This window comes from Plecotus auritus (assembly GCF_963455305.1).
Source record: "Plecotus auritus genome assembly, chromosome: 6".
Taxonomy (NCBI): Eukaryota; Metazoa; Chordata; class Mammalia; order Chiroptera; family Vespertilionidae; genus Plecotus; species Plecotus auritus.
Window position 1 is genome coordinate 85,292,716 of NC_137773.1, and position 16,040 is coordinate 85,308,755.

The 16,040-nt window shown below is 51.9% G+C and overlaps 1 protein-coding gene across 1 annotated transcript; it reads right to left on the reverse strand.

The window, feature by feature from the left end:
- Positions 1-2,855: 2,855 nt before the first annotated feature.
- Positions 2,856-14,472, reverse strand: MYDGF (myeloid derived growth factor). Its single transcript, XM_080674559.1, has 6 exons — positions 14,225-14,472; positions 13,181-13,231; positions 9,668-9,729; positions 6,907-6,988; positions 5,602-5,674; positions 2,856-4,051 (listed from the first exon to the last, which is right to left on the reverse strand). Exons 1-6 carry the CDS (start codon positions 14,399-14,401, stop codon positions 3,972-3,974), a joined length of 525 nt encoding a protein of 174 aa, XP_080530685.1. The 5' UTR covers positions 14,402-14,472; the 3' UTR covers positions 2,856-3,971.
- Positions 14,473-16,040: the final 1,568 nt, after the last annotated feature.

Below are 16,040 nucleotides of genomic sequence, written 5' to 3' on the forward strand. Positions count from 1 at the left end.
GAGGGATGCTAGCACAGGCCGAGTTCAGTTGTGACTTGGGCCAGGCTCTGGGCTATGTGGCGGGTTCTGCCAAGTGATCTGTGGTTGGCTGCCACTTGTGCTGGCCTTAGAGGCACTTGGGAGAGGTTATGCTGTGAACGGAGGCTGGCTGCTACCTGTGCCGGGCTCGGGACCCTTTGGAGGGCGTTACAGTGCGAGCTGAGGTCAGCGCCACTCGTCAGGTTTGTGACTGCTGAGTGGAAGCTACATTCCAAGCATAGCCTGGCTGCCATCTATGCCAGGCTTGCAGCTACCTGATGGGAGTTAAAACTCAAATTGAGACTGATCACAACGTGTGTTGGAATTGGAGCCACTTGGCAATTGCTATGATGCCCGCTAGGCTGGCCAGTGCTTGTTTGGGATTTGGGGGACTTTGAGAAATCGACAGCACAAGCCTTAGGGCAGCCATCACTCGTGCGAGGTGTGTGGATTCAGGGGGGACTCTGCAGCATGAACTGAGGCAGGCTGCTTGTGTGGAAAAGCCGCTAGCAGCAGCTCAGGCTGGGTGAGTTGGGTGGGGAAAGGTCTGAGTATTACGGAAGGGGTGGTGGTAGCCAGGTTAACGGAGAACATAGATTTGGTGCCTGCCTGGGCCTGTCAGTGGGATTGGGGAGGCTCAACAAAGAAGCAATGGTGTCTGCCAACACTTCTGTCTCCAGTTGCCCCACTCCCTGGAGTCCTTGCCGGGAATTAATCAACTCAGTTCTATCCCTGGTGCTTTTTGAACTGCTGCCCCTGTGCTGGGGCTTAGTGAGTGAGTTTGTGAGCAATGAGTCTGTTCTCAAGCCCTGTAAGAGCAATGCCTCAGTTTCTAAGCAGTCTCTTCGTCTCTTCCGGAGGCAATCCCTGCTGGTTCACAGCCAGATGTAAAAACACTGGTGCCCGCTGCGAGGGGGCACCCAATTATTATCATTTTTGTTAATCCTCACCAGAGGATATTTTTTCAATGACTTTTAGAAAGTGGAAGGGAGGAAAGAAGGGAGGGGAGAGAGAAACATCAGTGTGATAGACACACATCGATTGGTTGCCTCCCACACAGGCCCCCACTGAGGCCAGGGATAGAACGTGTAATCCAGGTACGTGCCTTTGACCAAGAATCAAACCTGCGACACTTCGGTGCATGGGCCAACGCTCTAACCACTGAGCACACTGGCTGAGGCCTCCCAATTCTTAATTGCTACACACAGGTGTGGAACCTGCCCATTCCTCAGCTCCGCCCTCCCTACCAGTCTCAGCATGGCTTCTTTATAGCCTGTTATAGTTTTGTTCAACTGGTCTGCAGGTGGTTCTCAAGAATGGCTGTTTTGTAACTTAGTTATAACTGATGTGGTCGTGGGAGGAGGTGAGTAGTGTTTTCCTTTTCTGCCATCTTGATCAGAAGTTTGACCAGTTTTTGCCTCATTTATTTTTTAAAATCCTCATTCAAGGACATTTTAATTGATTTTTAGAGTGAGGGGAGGGAGGAGAGAAACATGGATAGGCTGCCTCTTGCACGTCCCCACTGGGGATCGAATCTGTGACCTTTTGGTACACAGGACAAAGCTCCTACCAACTGAGCCACACCAGCCAGGGCCAGTTTTTGCCTTTTAAATCGAGGTTGGAGGTGAAGGTGGCGCGTCTGTGGCCCTTGCCGAGAGGTGTGGTCTCTGCTGCACCTCGTGCTGTGATGATGGTGTGGTGGAGTGGCAGAGCTTGGCTCTGCACGCGTAAACTAGCGTTTAGTTGAGCCGCTCCTCCTGATGAAAGGTCCTGGTTGCCTGTGTGGCTTTGTTCTTGAAAGGACCTAATAGCTACATAAAGATGCACGCATGTGTCACATGGGGCAAGGGGAAGTGTCTGTGTGTCCAGAGATGCCCTCCCATGTCCTGGTGCTTGGTGCCCACTGTTCCGCATCCTTGGAGACACCCAGGAATTTGGTAGCGGTGACTCTAGGCCAGCCTTGGACAAACTACGGCCCGCGGGCCGGATCTGGCTGTTCTATCCGGTTCTCTTGCTCTCCCCTCCGCTCCTTTACTTTGAATTTATATTAGTTCACACAAACACTCCATCCATGCTTTTGTTCCGGCCCTCCGGTCCAGTTTAAGAACCCATTGTGGCCCTCGAATCAAAAAATTTGCCCACCCCTGCAGGCTGACTAGAAAAATCCCCTTCCCTCCGCTGACACCTCAGGGCCGTGTCCAACTGTCCATTGTGGCAGGAGGCCCTGGACGATCATCTCTTGGGCTGTGGTGACCTGGGGTTGGCTGTACTCACCAGACTGAAGCTGGGCCATCATTGGACGCGGACCCTCCCTGTGATGTGCAGCCTTCAGAACTTCTCTCCTGAGGTGGAGAAGCCAAGGCTGGCTGATTGTTTCCCTGAACATCGTCAGGGCCCACAGTCCCTCTTCGATGGTTATTTGTTCTGAGAAGTTATTCTTCACGCTCATGACGACCCCAATCTGAAACTGTCTGACTGCAGGGCCCGCCAGGGGTGTGGACAGGTGAGAGCCTTGCTCTGCTGCCTACAGGTGAGACTTTGGACAGGACCCCAAATGCTCCCAGCTCACTGCTGCTCTGGCAAGTGGGGCATAGCAGTGTCCAGGTCCTTAGGTTGGCACAGGTGGGTGAAAGGTACAGAGAGGCCTCCGTTGATCCAACATGGTGATTCCATTTAAGAAGGACCCAATTCACAGCCACACGGTTTCTTTTCCTCTTGTTTGCTCGTGAAGACACTGTCAGAAGTTAGGCTCAGGTCAGGCTCCCAGCCCCGCCACAGCCAGGAGACCAAGACACCTCTGATTTGGGTTTCATTTATTTTTGTTTGATTTTTCTTTTAAAATATATTTTATTGATATTTTACAGAGAGGAAGGGGGAGGGATAGAGAGCTAGAAACATCAATGAGAGAGAAACATCGATCAGCTGCCTCCTGCACACCTCCCACTGGGGATGTGCCCGCAACCAAGGTACGTGCCCTCAACCGGAACCGAACCCGGGACCTTTCAGTCTGCAGGCCGACGCTCTATCCACTGAGCCAAACCGGTTTCGGCTGTGATTTTTTTTTTTAAATCACCCTACTACAACCTGACTTTAGAAAACTAAGCAAACCTACCACCTGGGTCAAAAGAGCAGGTCGGCCGTGGAGCGCTCACCCCCACCAGGGCCACCTGTGTGACCTACTGGATGTGGTGGGGTCTGCCCGACGTGTTCAGGGAGTTGCAGTGCCCGGGCCTAGGAGCAGGCTCGCGGCTGCCTCCCTCAGATCTCGTGCTTTTGTACCTACAGAAACACTGTGCCTAAAATTCCGTGTCTTGGGGGATACAGGGAAGGGGAGTGAGGGCAGCCAGCCTCCTACGGTTGTCACCCCTGGGCCCCTGCCCCTCAAGCCCTGCCAGGAGGGCACCAGCACCAGACACCCAGTCTATGCAGTTCCTTTTAACTCTTATTTATTTATTTAAATACAAAAGGACATTTCATGTCTTTCCAGTTAGTCTGGAAGGTGGTCTCCTGGGGAAATGGTAAGAAAACAGTCAACTTGAGGTCAGAGGACAGCAGGACTACTCTTTCCGGAGCATCCGGAGTCTGGCCTGATCCCAAGGGGGACATGCTGGCACTAGGAAAGCTGCGACCCCCCACCTTGTGCTGATGCCTCTCCTGGTAAGACAAGCAGCAGCGGGCTCAGACCCAGACTCTGTGTTCAGAAGAGCGGGGCAGGGGGGTGTGGTGGTGGTGTTGGGGAAGATGGGGAACTGGCGGGGGGGAGGGGGGGAGACAGTACCGCTCAACGTCCTGGCCCCGTGGACTTCGTCCCAGGGCCTCAGCCACCCTGGGAACCCCTCTGAGGAGGGCAACATCAGCCAGTGCCCCCTAGAAAACCAATAATGCGCCAGATCTCACAGGGCACCGCCCTTTTAGTAGAGATGAGAGAAAGCCGCCCTCAATGGGGCTGCTGGTCACAGCTCACTGCGTGACATCTTGGCCACGATCACCAGCTTGGACAGCTCAGCCTTGAACGCCCCGGGTCTGTGGGACACTGCAAAATAAGAAATGCACGGTAGTGCCATTGAGACTGCCCAGATACCCTTGGGCCAGGGTAGGGCCCGGTGGGGTCTGGCAGAGCAGGGGAGCAGTCCCCAAAGCTAACTGCATGTGGAAAGAACCCCAGCCCTGAAAGTCTTATGGGTGAGAGACAGAAAAAAACCTGAAGAGGTTGGTGGGCCTTTCCTGAGGGCAGTGGGATTCCACAGGAAAGTTTAAGGTGGGAAAAATCATGGTCATTTTTGCCACACTGAAAATGAATGGCGTGGGGGCCAGGCTGTATCACCTCCTGCTAACACTGGCAAACTTGTTCAAGGACCATATGATGCTTTTACAGCAGGGCCAGGGAATCTGCGAACGCCATCGCCACACCTAGCCAGACCCTGACTCCATGTGCAATTCTACTGTGTGCCCTAGGGCTCAGGGTCTGCCCCAAACCTAACATCCTCTGTCCTTGGCCTCTACTCTGAATGGTCCCCATGTCCTCAAGGGCCTGTAAGCAGGGCTCCATCCAGACTCAGGCGCTTCCTCCCTAAAGCAATGCCCATGCCATCTTCTTCCCAGGGTTTCATGCCTAGTGACATCCATAGCCACATGGGTTCCTTCACCTCATCTTTCCCCTGAAGCCCAGGACCCTCAGGGCTTCCCCCCTTGGCTAGCTCCCATGTCCATCATCCTAACCACTCACTTGTCCACCCTTGCTCTGGAACACCAACCCCCAACTTCAGAGCTCCCCACCCCTTTCTGTTCAGCATCTGCCCTTTGTGGCTAAACATAGCTCAGAGGACTGGGATGGGTGGCTTTCAGGAGCTCAGGAGGTCCCAATCTTTTTGTTTCGTTAATCCTCACCCGAGAGAGTGAGAGGGGGGAAGACACACACAGAGAGAGAAAGATCGATTGGTTGCCTCCTGCATATGCCCCAACCGGGACCGAGGATGCAACCTGCAACCCAGGTACTTGGCCTTGATCTGGAATCAAACCTGTGACCCTTTGGTGTGCGGGCAATGCTCTACCCACTGAGAACACCGGCCAGGGCTGGAGGCCCCAATCTTGAAGCTGTTCCTGGTCACAGAGCCCAGGACAGCCAGGCCATATGGAGGTCACAGCGCTCCCACAGACCACGAGCTATCCATCAGGGATTGGCACAGTGTGGCCCGCCACTCTTGAGCTAAGGGCATTTTAACAAAAATCTAAAGAAAATGGTATTTTGTGACATGGGAAAGTGACATGGCATTCACATTTCCAAGTTCATAAAGTATGAAAGTCTTGTTAGAACTTAGCCACATCCACTCACTGACACGTGGTGTGCCCTTTGCCTGATGGGGGCAGGTTGAGCAGTTGCAACAGAGGCCACTGGTCCCACAAAACTGAAAATATTTACCATGGGGCCCTACAGGAACAGTTTACGGATGCCTGGCCTGTAGTCCGGATGTGCCCTGCAACTGTCCTCCCTCACCGCTTGGCCCCCTGATGGCCCTCTGTTGTCACCTCTCCCCCACCTCCCCCAGTATCTGGGTTCCATGTCCACAATCCACTCTTACACACCTGCTGTTTTGGTCACTTCAAATTCCTCATTTTTCAGGGGAACGTCACTCTCTTTTTCAAACGCAGCTTTAGACTGAAAGGGAAAAAGTGGAAACTTCCCTAATCAGGAAAGAACACGATTTGGTTTGCTTTCCCAAGAGGCAAAGACTAAAACATTGTGCGTTTACTGAAGAGCTGGGTGACACTTTTCTGAGCACATAGAGAATCCAGGAGAAGTGGCTGGCTAATCTACTTAAGAGATTGTCAACTGGCTTAAAACTTCGTGCCTTCACTGCAAATCCTAGTAAGAAGGTATTTAATTCAATTTTTTTCTTAATTTATGGAAATGGGACAAGCACAGCAGTCTCTTGAAATGTAATTTTTAAAAATTAGAATTGTGCTCTCAAATGAGCTAAAACAGTTTTAAAGGAACCCTGGAGAGTCATTAGTTCAGAGTGTGACTGTCTGATGTGTCACCTTGGAGCAGCCATGTCTGCAGTTACGCAATGACTATCGCTAGGTGCTGCTGTGAAGTGTTCTGTGCATGTGATAAAAGCCCATCCTGAGAGGGTTCTTCTCCTTGATGACCTGGGTGGCCCTGACTCAATTACTGGGAGTGATCTTCAGAACAGAGCTGTGGCTTCCCTAAAGAAATCACACCCCAGGACTGCAGTGCCAGCCCTGCCTCAGCCTGCCTGGCCTCTGGACTCCAGGGCTGCTTGGTCAGTCCCCGTGGCAGAAGCCAATTCCTGGCAAACAATCTCTGCCTCGCTGCCCGTCTCCTAGGGGTTCTGCTTCTTGGTTGAACCTGAACTGATGAAAGTGGTAGGAACACGGTAGGCTCTGCAGTGTGGTCGGCCTCTGGAAAGGGATGTGGGGGTCAGGAGTGCGCAGAAGGCACTGCCCAGCCCGTGAACCACAGGTCTCTGGGGCCAAGGGATGTGGCACCCCACACACATACCAGTGAGCCACACACCTGCCCCGGCCACTGCCACCCTTGCTGTCCCTCCTCGTGTCTCAGAGCTGAGCATCCAGGCCACCCTGCCCTCTAGCTTCCTGCTGGCTTTTCCAATGGGGGCACCAGCAGGAGACTGGCAGGCAGTAGGAGAGTGATGCCAGGTGTCCACTTCCTGTCCCACCTGCCTGCTGTCTCTGGAGGTCAGCAGGGTTCTGCTTTGGGCACCACCACCGCCTCTTCCCCTGCGCCCCCAAACCTGGGGTTGGCAGTGTCCCATGTTCTTCCAAGTTATGTTCACCTCCTCCTCTTGCCTGTCTTCCCAGGGGACACCTCAGGCAACCACCCCAAAGTGCACAGCTGATACTCACATAGGCCATGCCGTACTCGATCTCGGCACCCCGCACCTCTGCCTTGAACTGTGTGAAGTACAGGTAGGACTTGCCCTGGGGCCTGCAGAGAAAGGTCAGCGAGGGATCAGCCCAGGGTTGCGTGTTTCCAAGCACTGCTGACTGGGAAGTATGGACGGGGCCCCTCAACATCATTCCCTTTCCTTTTCCACAACATTCTTCTGGCTGGTTTACTGACAAGCCTCTGTCCCCTTCTGAAGGCAAGCTGTTCTAGGGCAGGGACCCTCATGCTCATTCACCAAATGCTTTTTATTGAGTGCCAACGACATCAGGTATTTCATGGGGGCCGCAGCATCCTGGAGGGTGAGAAATATAGGAGTGAACTAGGAAGGAGAGGGGGAGGGCTGGCCCAGGCAGAGGAAATGGTTGCTACAAAGGGCCCTCAGAAGGTGCAAGTGGGGGCATTTGATAAACACAACGTCAGTATGGCCAGAGCTGAGAGAGGAGCCAAGGGAGGAGGTCTGGTGCCCTAGCCAGTTTGGCTCTGTGGATAGAGCGTCAGCCCGCAGATTAAAGGGTTCCAGGTTCGATTCCGGTCAAGGGCACGAACCTCAGTTGCAGGCCCGATCCCTGGCCCTGGTCAGGGCATGTGTGGGAGGCAGCTGATCGATGTGATCTCTGACATCGATGTTTCTCTCTCTCTGTCTCTCCCCCTCTCTAAAAATCAATAGAAAAATATCGGGTGAGAATTAACACACACAAGAAAAGAGAGGAGGACTGGTGCCAACAAGGGGATGATGATGTCTGCAGTGTGAAGAGCTCCAACTGGCCATGTGTGAAAAGCAGACGTAATGGGTTGGGGAATAGAGAAGGCAGCAGGGAGGCCAGGGAGAAGGTGTTAGGGACGGGGGTATGGGGGGAGGAGGTGGTGGGATGGGGGTGTGAGGGGAGAAGGTGGTGGGGATAAAGAGGAGGCATCCAGGGAGTCTCCCAGATTCTCAAAACCTCTGCATGGATGGAGGGTCAGTCCATGTCTGAAATCTGGAGGCTGGGGCCCATTTAGGCTGGACCTCGGCTGAGCAGGAGGCTCCATGGTGAGCAGGTGTCGGGCTCAGTGAGTCCTTGGGCCTGCATGGCCTGGGTCTGTGCCCCTGAGGGCTGGTGGCTCAGATACCCTGTGAGAGGCAGCGATCTGCACACGGTTAATGCAACCCTGTAACGAGCCTTCCCCGTAATGAGGTTGTCCCAGGCTCCTTCCTTGTGATACTTATGAGGCCGGGAGATGTGGCTCAGGCAGGGTCTGACCTGATGAGGGTGCTGGGCTCCTGGCCCCTGGGGCAGGCAGTGCAGCAGAAAGCCAAGAATCTTCCCAATAGCACTTAGTAAGTACCTGCTGCTTGCTTAGCACTGAGACTGTGGGATGACACTGCAAGTGTGATTAAAACGTGCTGTTTCGCCCTGGCTGGGTGGCTCAGTTGGTTGGAGCATCATCCTGTACACCAAAAAAAGGCTGTAGGTTCAATCCCCAGTTGGGGCACATACGGGAGGCAAATGATCAATGCTCCCCTCTCTCTTTCCCCTCTAAAAATCAATAAAACATATCATCGGGTGAGGATTAAAAAAGAATGCATTAAGCCTGGTCAGTGTTGCTCGTGGTTGAGCATTGACCCATATGCCAAGAGGTCCCTGGTTCCAGTCCTGGTCAGGGCACATGCCAGGGTTGCAGGCTTGGTCCCCATTAGGGAGCATACAGGAGGCAGCTGACTGATGATCCATCAATGTTTCTATGTGTCCCTCTCCTTTCCTCTCTCTAAAAATCAATAAAAACATTTAAAAATGCATTAAAAAAGCATCGTGTCTTTATTGTATATGTCAAACTTAAAAATGCGCCACTTCCTTTCATTAATGGCTCTCCCACTGTGTCCCATTTGTTGATCTGTCCCGTGTGGACCCCGGGCTACTGAGGGTGAAGCCACAGCTTGGACTTGCTGTTGGACACACAATAAATGTTTGAGAACTTGGCTCTGCTTGAGGTGACACATTTGAGGCAGAAGAGCCCAGGACAGAAGGGACACGATTCCATGATGTCCCATCCTCCTCCTCCCCACCCAGGGCTACGCACTCCCTTTCCTCCATCCCTTCCCTGGCTTACCACTCGCTCAAGCTGGGCAACAGCAGTGGGGTAACAAGAAGGGTGAACAAGACATCAGTCCCTGGCAGGGAGACTGAGCCCATGAACCATGAGTGTGACTGAGGGTGACAGTGGCAGGTGAGCATCTGGGGAGCCTGACCCCTCTCTCTGGTGCTGTGGCTACTGCGTAGACTGCAGTTCCTCAATCCCCATAACCTCCTCTTGGCCTCAGGGTCAGTGCGCTTCCCCGGGGAGCTCTCCGGTCCCTGCCAACAAATGTCTCACTCTGGAGGGGGATGCAGACAATAGGGGAGCCTGTGCATGTGGGGAGGGGCAAGAAAATACATCAAAATCTCTCTGCTTTCTGCTCAATTTTGCTGTGAACCTAAAACTGCTCTAAAAAAAATGTCTACTAAGAAAAAATAAAAACAAAAAAGAAGATAAGACAGTGCATTCATGCCTGCTGGCAGGAGCATAAAGAAGTCCTCCCTCTGTGGCACTCCCTGTGTGCCCCTCCAGGGGTGCAGGACCCTGGTGGTGTGTCTGCCCCTCCCTTTCCCTGCTGCCCAGAGCAGCAGTGCACTCACCCCCAGCAGCCTGAGCCAAGGCAACTCCGCCCAGGAGACCCCACTGCTGGGACCCACAGCTCACCTCCAGATGGTGCAGGTGAAGTGCTGGTGGTCTTCGCTGGTCCCCAGGCTCATCTGCCACTTCTGGGGAGAGGAGAAAGACATGGGTCAGTCCAGAACACACAGCCTGGGGAGCGCAGGGTGGCCCTGAGAGCTGCCCGTCTACTTCCAGCTCTGCAGAGTGAGTGAACCTTTCCTGGACCCCCTGCTGGAGCTTGGCTTCCAGGTGCCCCACGCTCTGCTCAGGGGCAGTGAAACTACTCTAGCTCTTTACTTCTTTTACTCAGCTATGTTGTTTATCTAGTGTCTGCTCTGCTAAAGGAAAAGTGCTGAATTGCTTTCTAAAACAAGATTTTAATAATTGTGGATACCTGTAGGATGTGGGCAGGAACTAGACTAGTAGAAGACACTGTCCATCTTTTATATGTTTTTCTTTTTGGATGATGTGAATGTATTAGCTATTTAAAAATTAAAATTTTAGCCTGGCCGGAGTGGCTCAGTGGTTGAGCATCAACCTATGAACCAGATGGTCACGGTTCGATTCCGTTAGGGCACATGCCTGGGTTGCAGGCTCGATCCCCAGTGTGGGGTGTGCAAGAGGCAGCCGATCAATGATTCTCTCTTATCACTGATGTTTCTATCTCTCTCTTTCCCTCTCCCTTCCTCTCTGAAATCAGTAAAAGTATACACTGAGTGGCCAGATTATTATGATCTCTGAACGCATAATAATCTGGCCACTCAGTGTATATCCTATATAATAAAATGCTAATATGCAAATTGTTCCCTCGACCAGGAGTTTGACCAACAGGCAGGCCGGCCAACTGCCCATGTCCCCTCCTCCTGGCCAGGCTGGCCAGACCCCACCCATGCACGAATTCATGCACTGGGCCTCTAATATATATACACACACACACACACACACACACCCTGAGTGGCCAGATTATTATGCATTCAGAGATCATAATAATCTGGCCACTCAGTGTATATTTAAAAAAATTTAAAATTTAAACTGGTTCCAAAACACCCCACTACCTGTGTATTCTAATTTTTATGGCCTCTGGAAACCTGGCCAAAAGGAAATGGAAAATGCACTCTTATGTTCCAGGCTGCCTAAGGCACTTACTTTCATAGTTTGTTAGTAAAATGAGTTTACAATCTCTCCCAAGAGTAATAATGGACTCAGATTACTGGTACTCCCCATTTAACATCAAAGCTTTTTCATTAATGGGAACAAGGCCATTTTTATGTTAATTAAATGGGAGTAAATGGTCACTTAGATGCCTTTTGCCTGGAGCACCCATGAAGGAACAAATTACTAGTTTACACATACTGTACAATTCACCCTTTTAAAGTGTGTAATTCAAAAAGCAGGTCCAAGATGGAGGTGTAGGTGGACACAGAGCTCATCCCTCCTAAGAGCACATGAAATACTTAGCGCACTTCCTCCTGAGAGACAACTGTGAGCCAATTATACAGCTTCTGCACAACCAAGACATAGAAACCACACAGAGAAGGCTGAGAAAGCTCTGCAAGCTGAGAAGCCCAGAACCAGAGGAACCAGTGGGTGCCATCCTATATAATAAAAGGGTAATATGCAAATTGAGAGTCTCAAAACCTCACGGCAGAACAACCACTGAACCAGTCACTATGAGGCGTACTGACCACCTCTTGGTCCCTTTCCCCAGCCGGCAGGCTCTGATCGCCTGATGGCCACCCAAGGTGGGGGCGGGGCCAGCAAGCGGGGCGGGGGGCGGGGGGAATAGGAGGGTGGGGTGACATCTCAGTCCCCCCTTCCCCCTCCCCGGCCAGCCGTAAGGCACCTATCACCTGATGAGGTGGAGGAGGGAGGGGGTGGGGGAGGGGGGGCAGGGCCGGCTTCAGGCAACTGGGGAAGATGGCCCTGATCGTAGGCCAGGCCTAGGGACTGTACCGCACACAGATTTCATGCGCCAGGTTTCTAGTTATTTATGTTTCCCCTCTCTATCCAGGTTCTCTGGCCAAACTGTAGGGTGTTGTAGCAGGTTCTCAGCCAGTTCCAGCTAGCTCCAACAGGAAGAGGAGGGTGCCATAGCATGCACACAAGGGGCCCCTCCACCCTGAGATTGACCCAGCAGGTATGATAGGGTGTCCCACTGGGCTGTGTGTACACGTGGAGCCCCCTCCCAAAGTGAAAGTGCAAAGCTAGCAAAATATTGTCGTACCTGCCTATAGGGCTACCCTGGCCAGAGAAAGTACAGAGATAGTGAAGTGCTACTGTGTGCTCACATGGGGCTTCTCCACCCAATGAAAATTCGGAGTTAGCAAAATGTCGTGGTACCCACACAGGACTGCCCCATGCGGAGTGAGTGGGGCAGTGCTGTGTACGTGGGTGTGCCCCACCCAGAGAAGGTGCAGAACTAGCAATGTGCAGCTGCGTACTCACACAAGGCTGCCTCATGGGGCTGTGGTATGTATACACTATGGAATATTACTCAGCACTGAAAAGGAATGAAATCTTGCCACTTGCAACAATAAGGATGGACCTAGAATGTAATTGTGCTAAGTGAAATAAATCAGAAAGAGAAAGACAAATACCATACGGTTTCACTTATTTGTGCAATCTAAAAAAAACAAAACAGAAAGAGACCCACAGACATAGAGAACGAACTGATGGCTACCAAAGGGGAGCGGATGAGGTACATGGGGGGGAAAAAGGAAGTCTGGATATGGTGGGGCTGCTCCTTTGCTCTCTCACAAGCAAAATCAAGGTGAAGGCCAGACCGTATTCCCACTGGAGTTTGGGGTCTTCTTCCAACTCTACTGGTGGTGGCAGAATCAGTTCTTTGTGATTGTAGGACTGAAGCCCTTGTGTCCTTGCTGCCAGCAGAGGCCGCTCTCACCGTCTAAAGCAGCAATCGCCAAACGGTGGTCCGCGGAGCACTGGTGGGCCGCGAGGTCCGAAAGGTTGGTGGCCGCTAGTGTAAAGGCCACTGGCACCTCTTGTGCAACGCGCCCTTCTGGTGCTTAGAATTTATTTCACTTCCTCTTTTGCCATCAGATGGAGCAAATGGCCAGCAAGGAAAGGGGGACCTCAGTTCTACATTGTGAGGAACTGAATTCTGACAACAAATCAAGCCTGGAAGATGAAAGGCCAGACTACCTGACACCTTGATTTTAGCTTATGAAGCACCCACCTGAGCCCCAGGACTTCTGACCTCCAGAACTGAGGGATGATAAATGGGGGTTGTTTTAAGCTGCTAAGTGTATGGTGATTTGTTAGCACAGAAAACAAATGCATCACCTCTAATAGAGCCTCTTGGGAATGGCAGATTCACAGCTCATGTCCCTCCTTCTGTCCTGACATCCCTTCACTCTGTGGAATTATGAGTGGAACTACCGCCACTATTTAACATGAGCACTCGCGTGTTTATTGGTTAAAGAGAATTCGATGAGTGTAAGTTAACCCACCCATGATAACCCCATTATCCTGGGAAAGCATCTCTATATGACAACAGGTACTGTCACACTAAATTACATGGAATTTTGTACAACTCACCTCATTGGTCCCTCCTTGAGACGCATAGGTGAATACACAAGTATATTTGTCCTAGAAAATGGAATGGAAAAGAAGGCTTGGTAGGATGTAATCCTTAGTTCTTAAGGGGCAAGATCTTGGGATGTCTAAGAAGATCCGGCTTTTGAAAATCTACATTAAAGGGGAAGGAGGCAGAGAGCGCTGGTGGGTGTCCCTGGAAGCCAGCACTGCAAGGCCTCCCAGTGACTGACAACCCAGAATTGCCCTTCCTGCCTCCCTACTAGTGAGTGCCTGTGGCTTCTTGGGAATAAAAAAGGGAAGGAGGAGGTCACACCCCCTCTAACACCCACCCCTCTAGGAGCTTGTGCTTTGGGACACCCGCAGCCCCCCTTTGGAAGCTGAAACACCTGGAGATTCATATCGGCGCTGCTGTGGCTCTTGGAGAGGTGCAAACCTCTCTGAGCCTCTGTTCGTTCATCTGCAAAATAGGCCTAACATATAAAGCATTCGGCACAGTACCAGGCTGTAGGTTAGCATTCAACAAACAGCTGCAATCGATACTATCACAGACACGGAGGAGGATGAAAGAGGCAGCGACTTCTCCAACAAGTTGGGGACAAGGCTGGGCTAGACGTAGGCCTGCGGCCTCAGGAACGGAGGGCCTGGCCTCACCCTTCAGTGATACGAAAGATGGGGGACCTTGTACAATGGCAGGAAGAGCAACGTCTGTCCACTTCCTAGTCATAGCTGCAAGGGGACCGACCTTCTGCGGGACCTGGAGCCGCCTACCCGAAGGCTCCAACTCCTCTCTCCCCACCTGTGTCCGCCCTGCCTCCGATGGCTGGGAACTCGCTTGGGTCTGCTTGCGCACGCTGGGCACGTGAGAGGAGGCAGGGTCTGAGGACAGTGACCCAGCTCCCTCAAAGTCGCCAGCGCCCCCACGTCCGCACTCATATTGAGGCCCCACCCCCTAAGTCTGAGCCTTCTCCTCAGGCAGCAACCCTTCCCCAGAAACCGTCCCCGCGGGCCCTTTGCTCAAGCCTCCGGCTCAGCGTCGGCAGTTACCCCAGGGCCCACGTTCTGGGAGAAGGTGTGCACGACGCCGCCGGGCCGCACGTCAAACGCCACCGTCGTGGGCTCGGACACCGCTTCTGCTGGCCTCAGCGCCACGGCCGCCAGGAGCAGCGCAGCCCACAAGTTCGCACCGTTGCCGCCGTTCCTCCTTCCGCTGGGCGCTGCCATCTTGAGATCGGGTCCGCTGGGCCTAGACGTCGGACGGGGCGCGGCGAGGGACACGTTGCGCGTCCCCCGGAGGACACGTCAGCGGCGACGCGATCACGTGACCAGGAGCGCCCTGTCCCGCTCTGACCGCCATCTTGGGGCGGGGCTTGGTAGTAGAGGGAGAATCCGCGCGGTGAGTGGTTTTGGTTCCGTCGTCCCTAACTAAACTCAGCTCTTCCAATTAGTGAATGTACAAGGAATGAGGGAAAGAAAAGATAGCCACTAAAATTTAAACGAATGAACGTAAGCTGTGTGAGGGAAATGGAAGATGACCACTGGGAAAATACCTCATAATTGTTGCAGCTAAGATCCTAAAAATTGGTGGTGGAAAGTTATGATGAGAAACAGGATATTTGCATAATCTTAAAGTATTTTCCCCCAAGATACTTGTTAATTACAACGAGAAAAAGAGTAATTTTACAATAGAGACAACACCTTAGCCCAATGATCAAAGTTAACATCACCAAAAATGAGACTGTTACATCATGGAGCCACCCACAGGATGCACCTCTGGAATTCCTGCCCAAAATGCTGGATCTCAATCTAATTATAAGCAAACATCAGACAAACCTAAGTTGAGGGATGTTTTACAAGATAACCAGCGGTACTCTTCAAAAATGTCATGAAAGACAGCTGAGGAACCATCACAGAATAAGGAGATCAGGACCACTAAGCTGCAACGTGAGGGTCCTGGCTTGGATACTTGTCTTAATTCCGGCTGCTATCCCCAAAATACAGACTGCGGGGGCAAAAAAGCACATTTCTTTTCACACTTCTGGAGGCTGGGAAGGGCAAGATCAAGGCGTTGGCAGCTTTCCGAGTCTGTGGAGGGCCCACTTCCTGGTTCAGACTGCTGTCTTCCGCCTGTCCTCACAGCGGGGAAGAGGTGCCCGTTCTCTGGGGCTCTTGTATAAGGACGCTGATCCCATTCATGGGGCTCCACCCTCATGACCTAATCAACCCCCAGCTTCCCCGTCTAATACTATCACGTTGGAGGTTAGGTTTCAACTCGAATTTGGGGAGACATAAGCGTTCAACCCATAACAGTCCTGGACCAGAAAAATGACTTTACAGGGAGAAATGTTGAAATTCAAATAAGGTCTGTATATGTCTGTGTATATGATAGGATTGTGTTGATGTTAATTTCCTGGCTTCAATACCTGGCTTGTGCCATGTTAACATTAGGGGAAGATGAGCAAGGGACATTAGAGAATTCTATTTCAAAATAAAAAATCTAAGAGAAAATAATCCTTACCTCAGGAGTTGCCAGGAGGATTGATGGAGGGACTGCAGGTTAGAACTCTAAATTCTAGGTGCTACTAGCATTAGATGCCAATGAAGAAATCCCAGATTTTCAACTACAGAAGGAATCATTTTGTGTGTGTCTGTGTGTGGGGGCAGGTCACAAATCGCTTAGCATTTCAAGAAACCCCCGATGGCCAGGAGTGTCCAGAATTAAGCCTCTTTTCCTAGTTCTTCCTGACTTGAAAGAACAGAATGAGGAGAGAAAATGTCACAGGTAACCCTTAAGCTGGGCTGTATTACACTCAAATCTCTACTGCAGCCCCTCAGCCGCCCGTCCCTTCCCGAGGATGAAGGT

What these genes read in the sequence shown, in the direction of transcription:
- MYDGF (XM_080674559.1), bottom strand. Translation starts at nt 14,401, where the DNA reads ATGGCAGCGCCCAGCGGAAGGAGGAACGGCGGCAACGGTGCGAACTTG. An exon ending in CCCAGAACGTGGGCCCTGGG is followed by an intron (nt 13,232 to 14,224) that starts GTAACTGCCGAC and finishes TCCATTTTCTAG; the next exon opens with GACAAATATACTTGTGTATT. An exon ending in TTCACCTGCACCATCTGGAG is followed by an intron (nt 6,989 to 9,667) that starts GTGAGCTGTGGG and finishes CTTTCTCTGCAG; the next exon opens with GCCCCAGGGCAAGTCCTACC.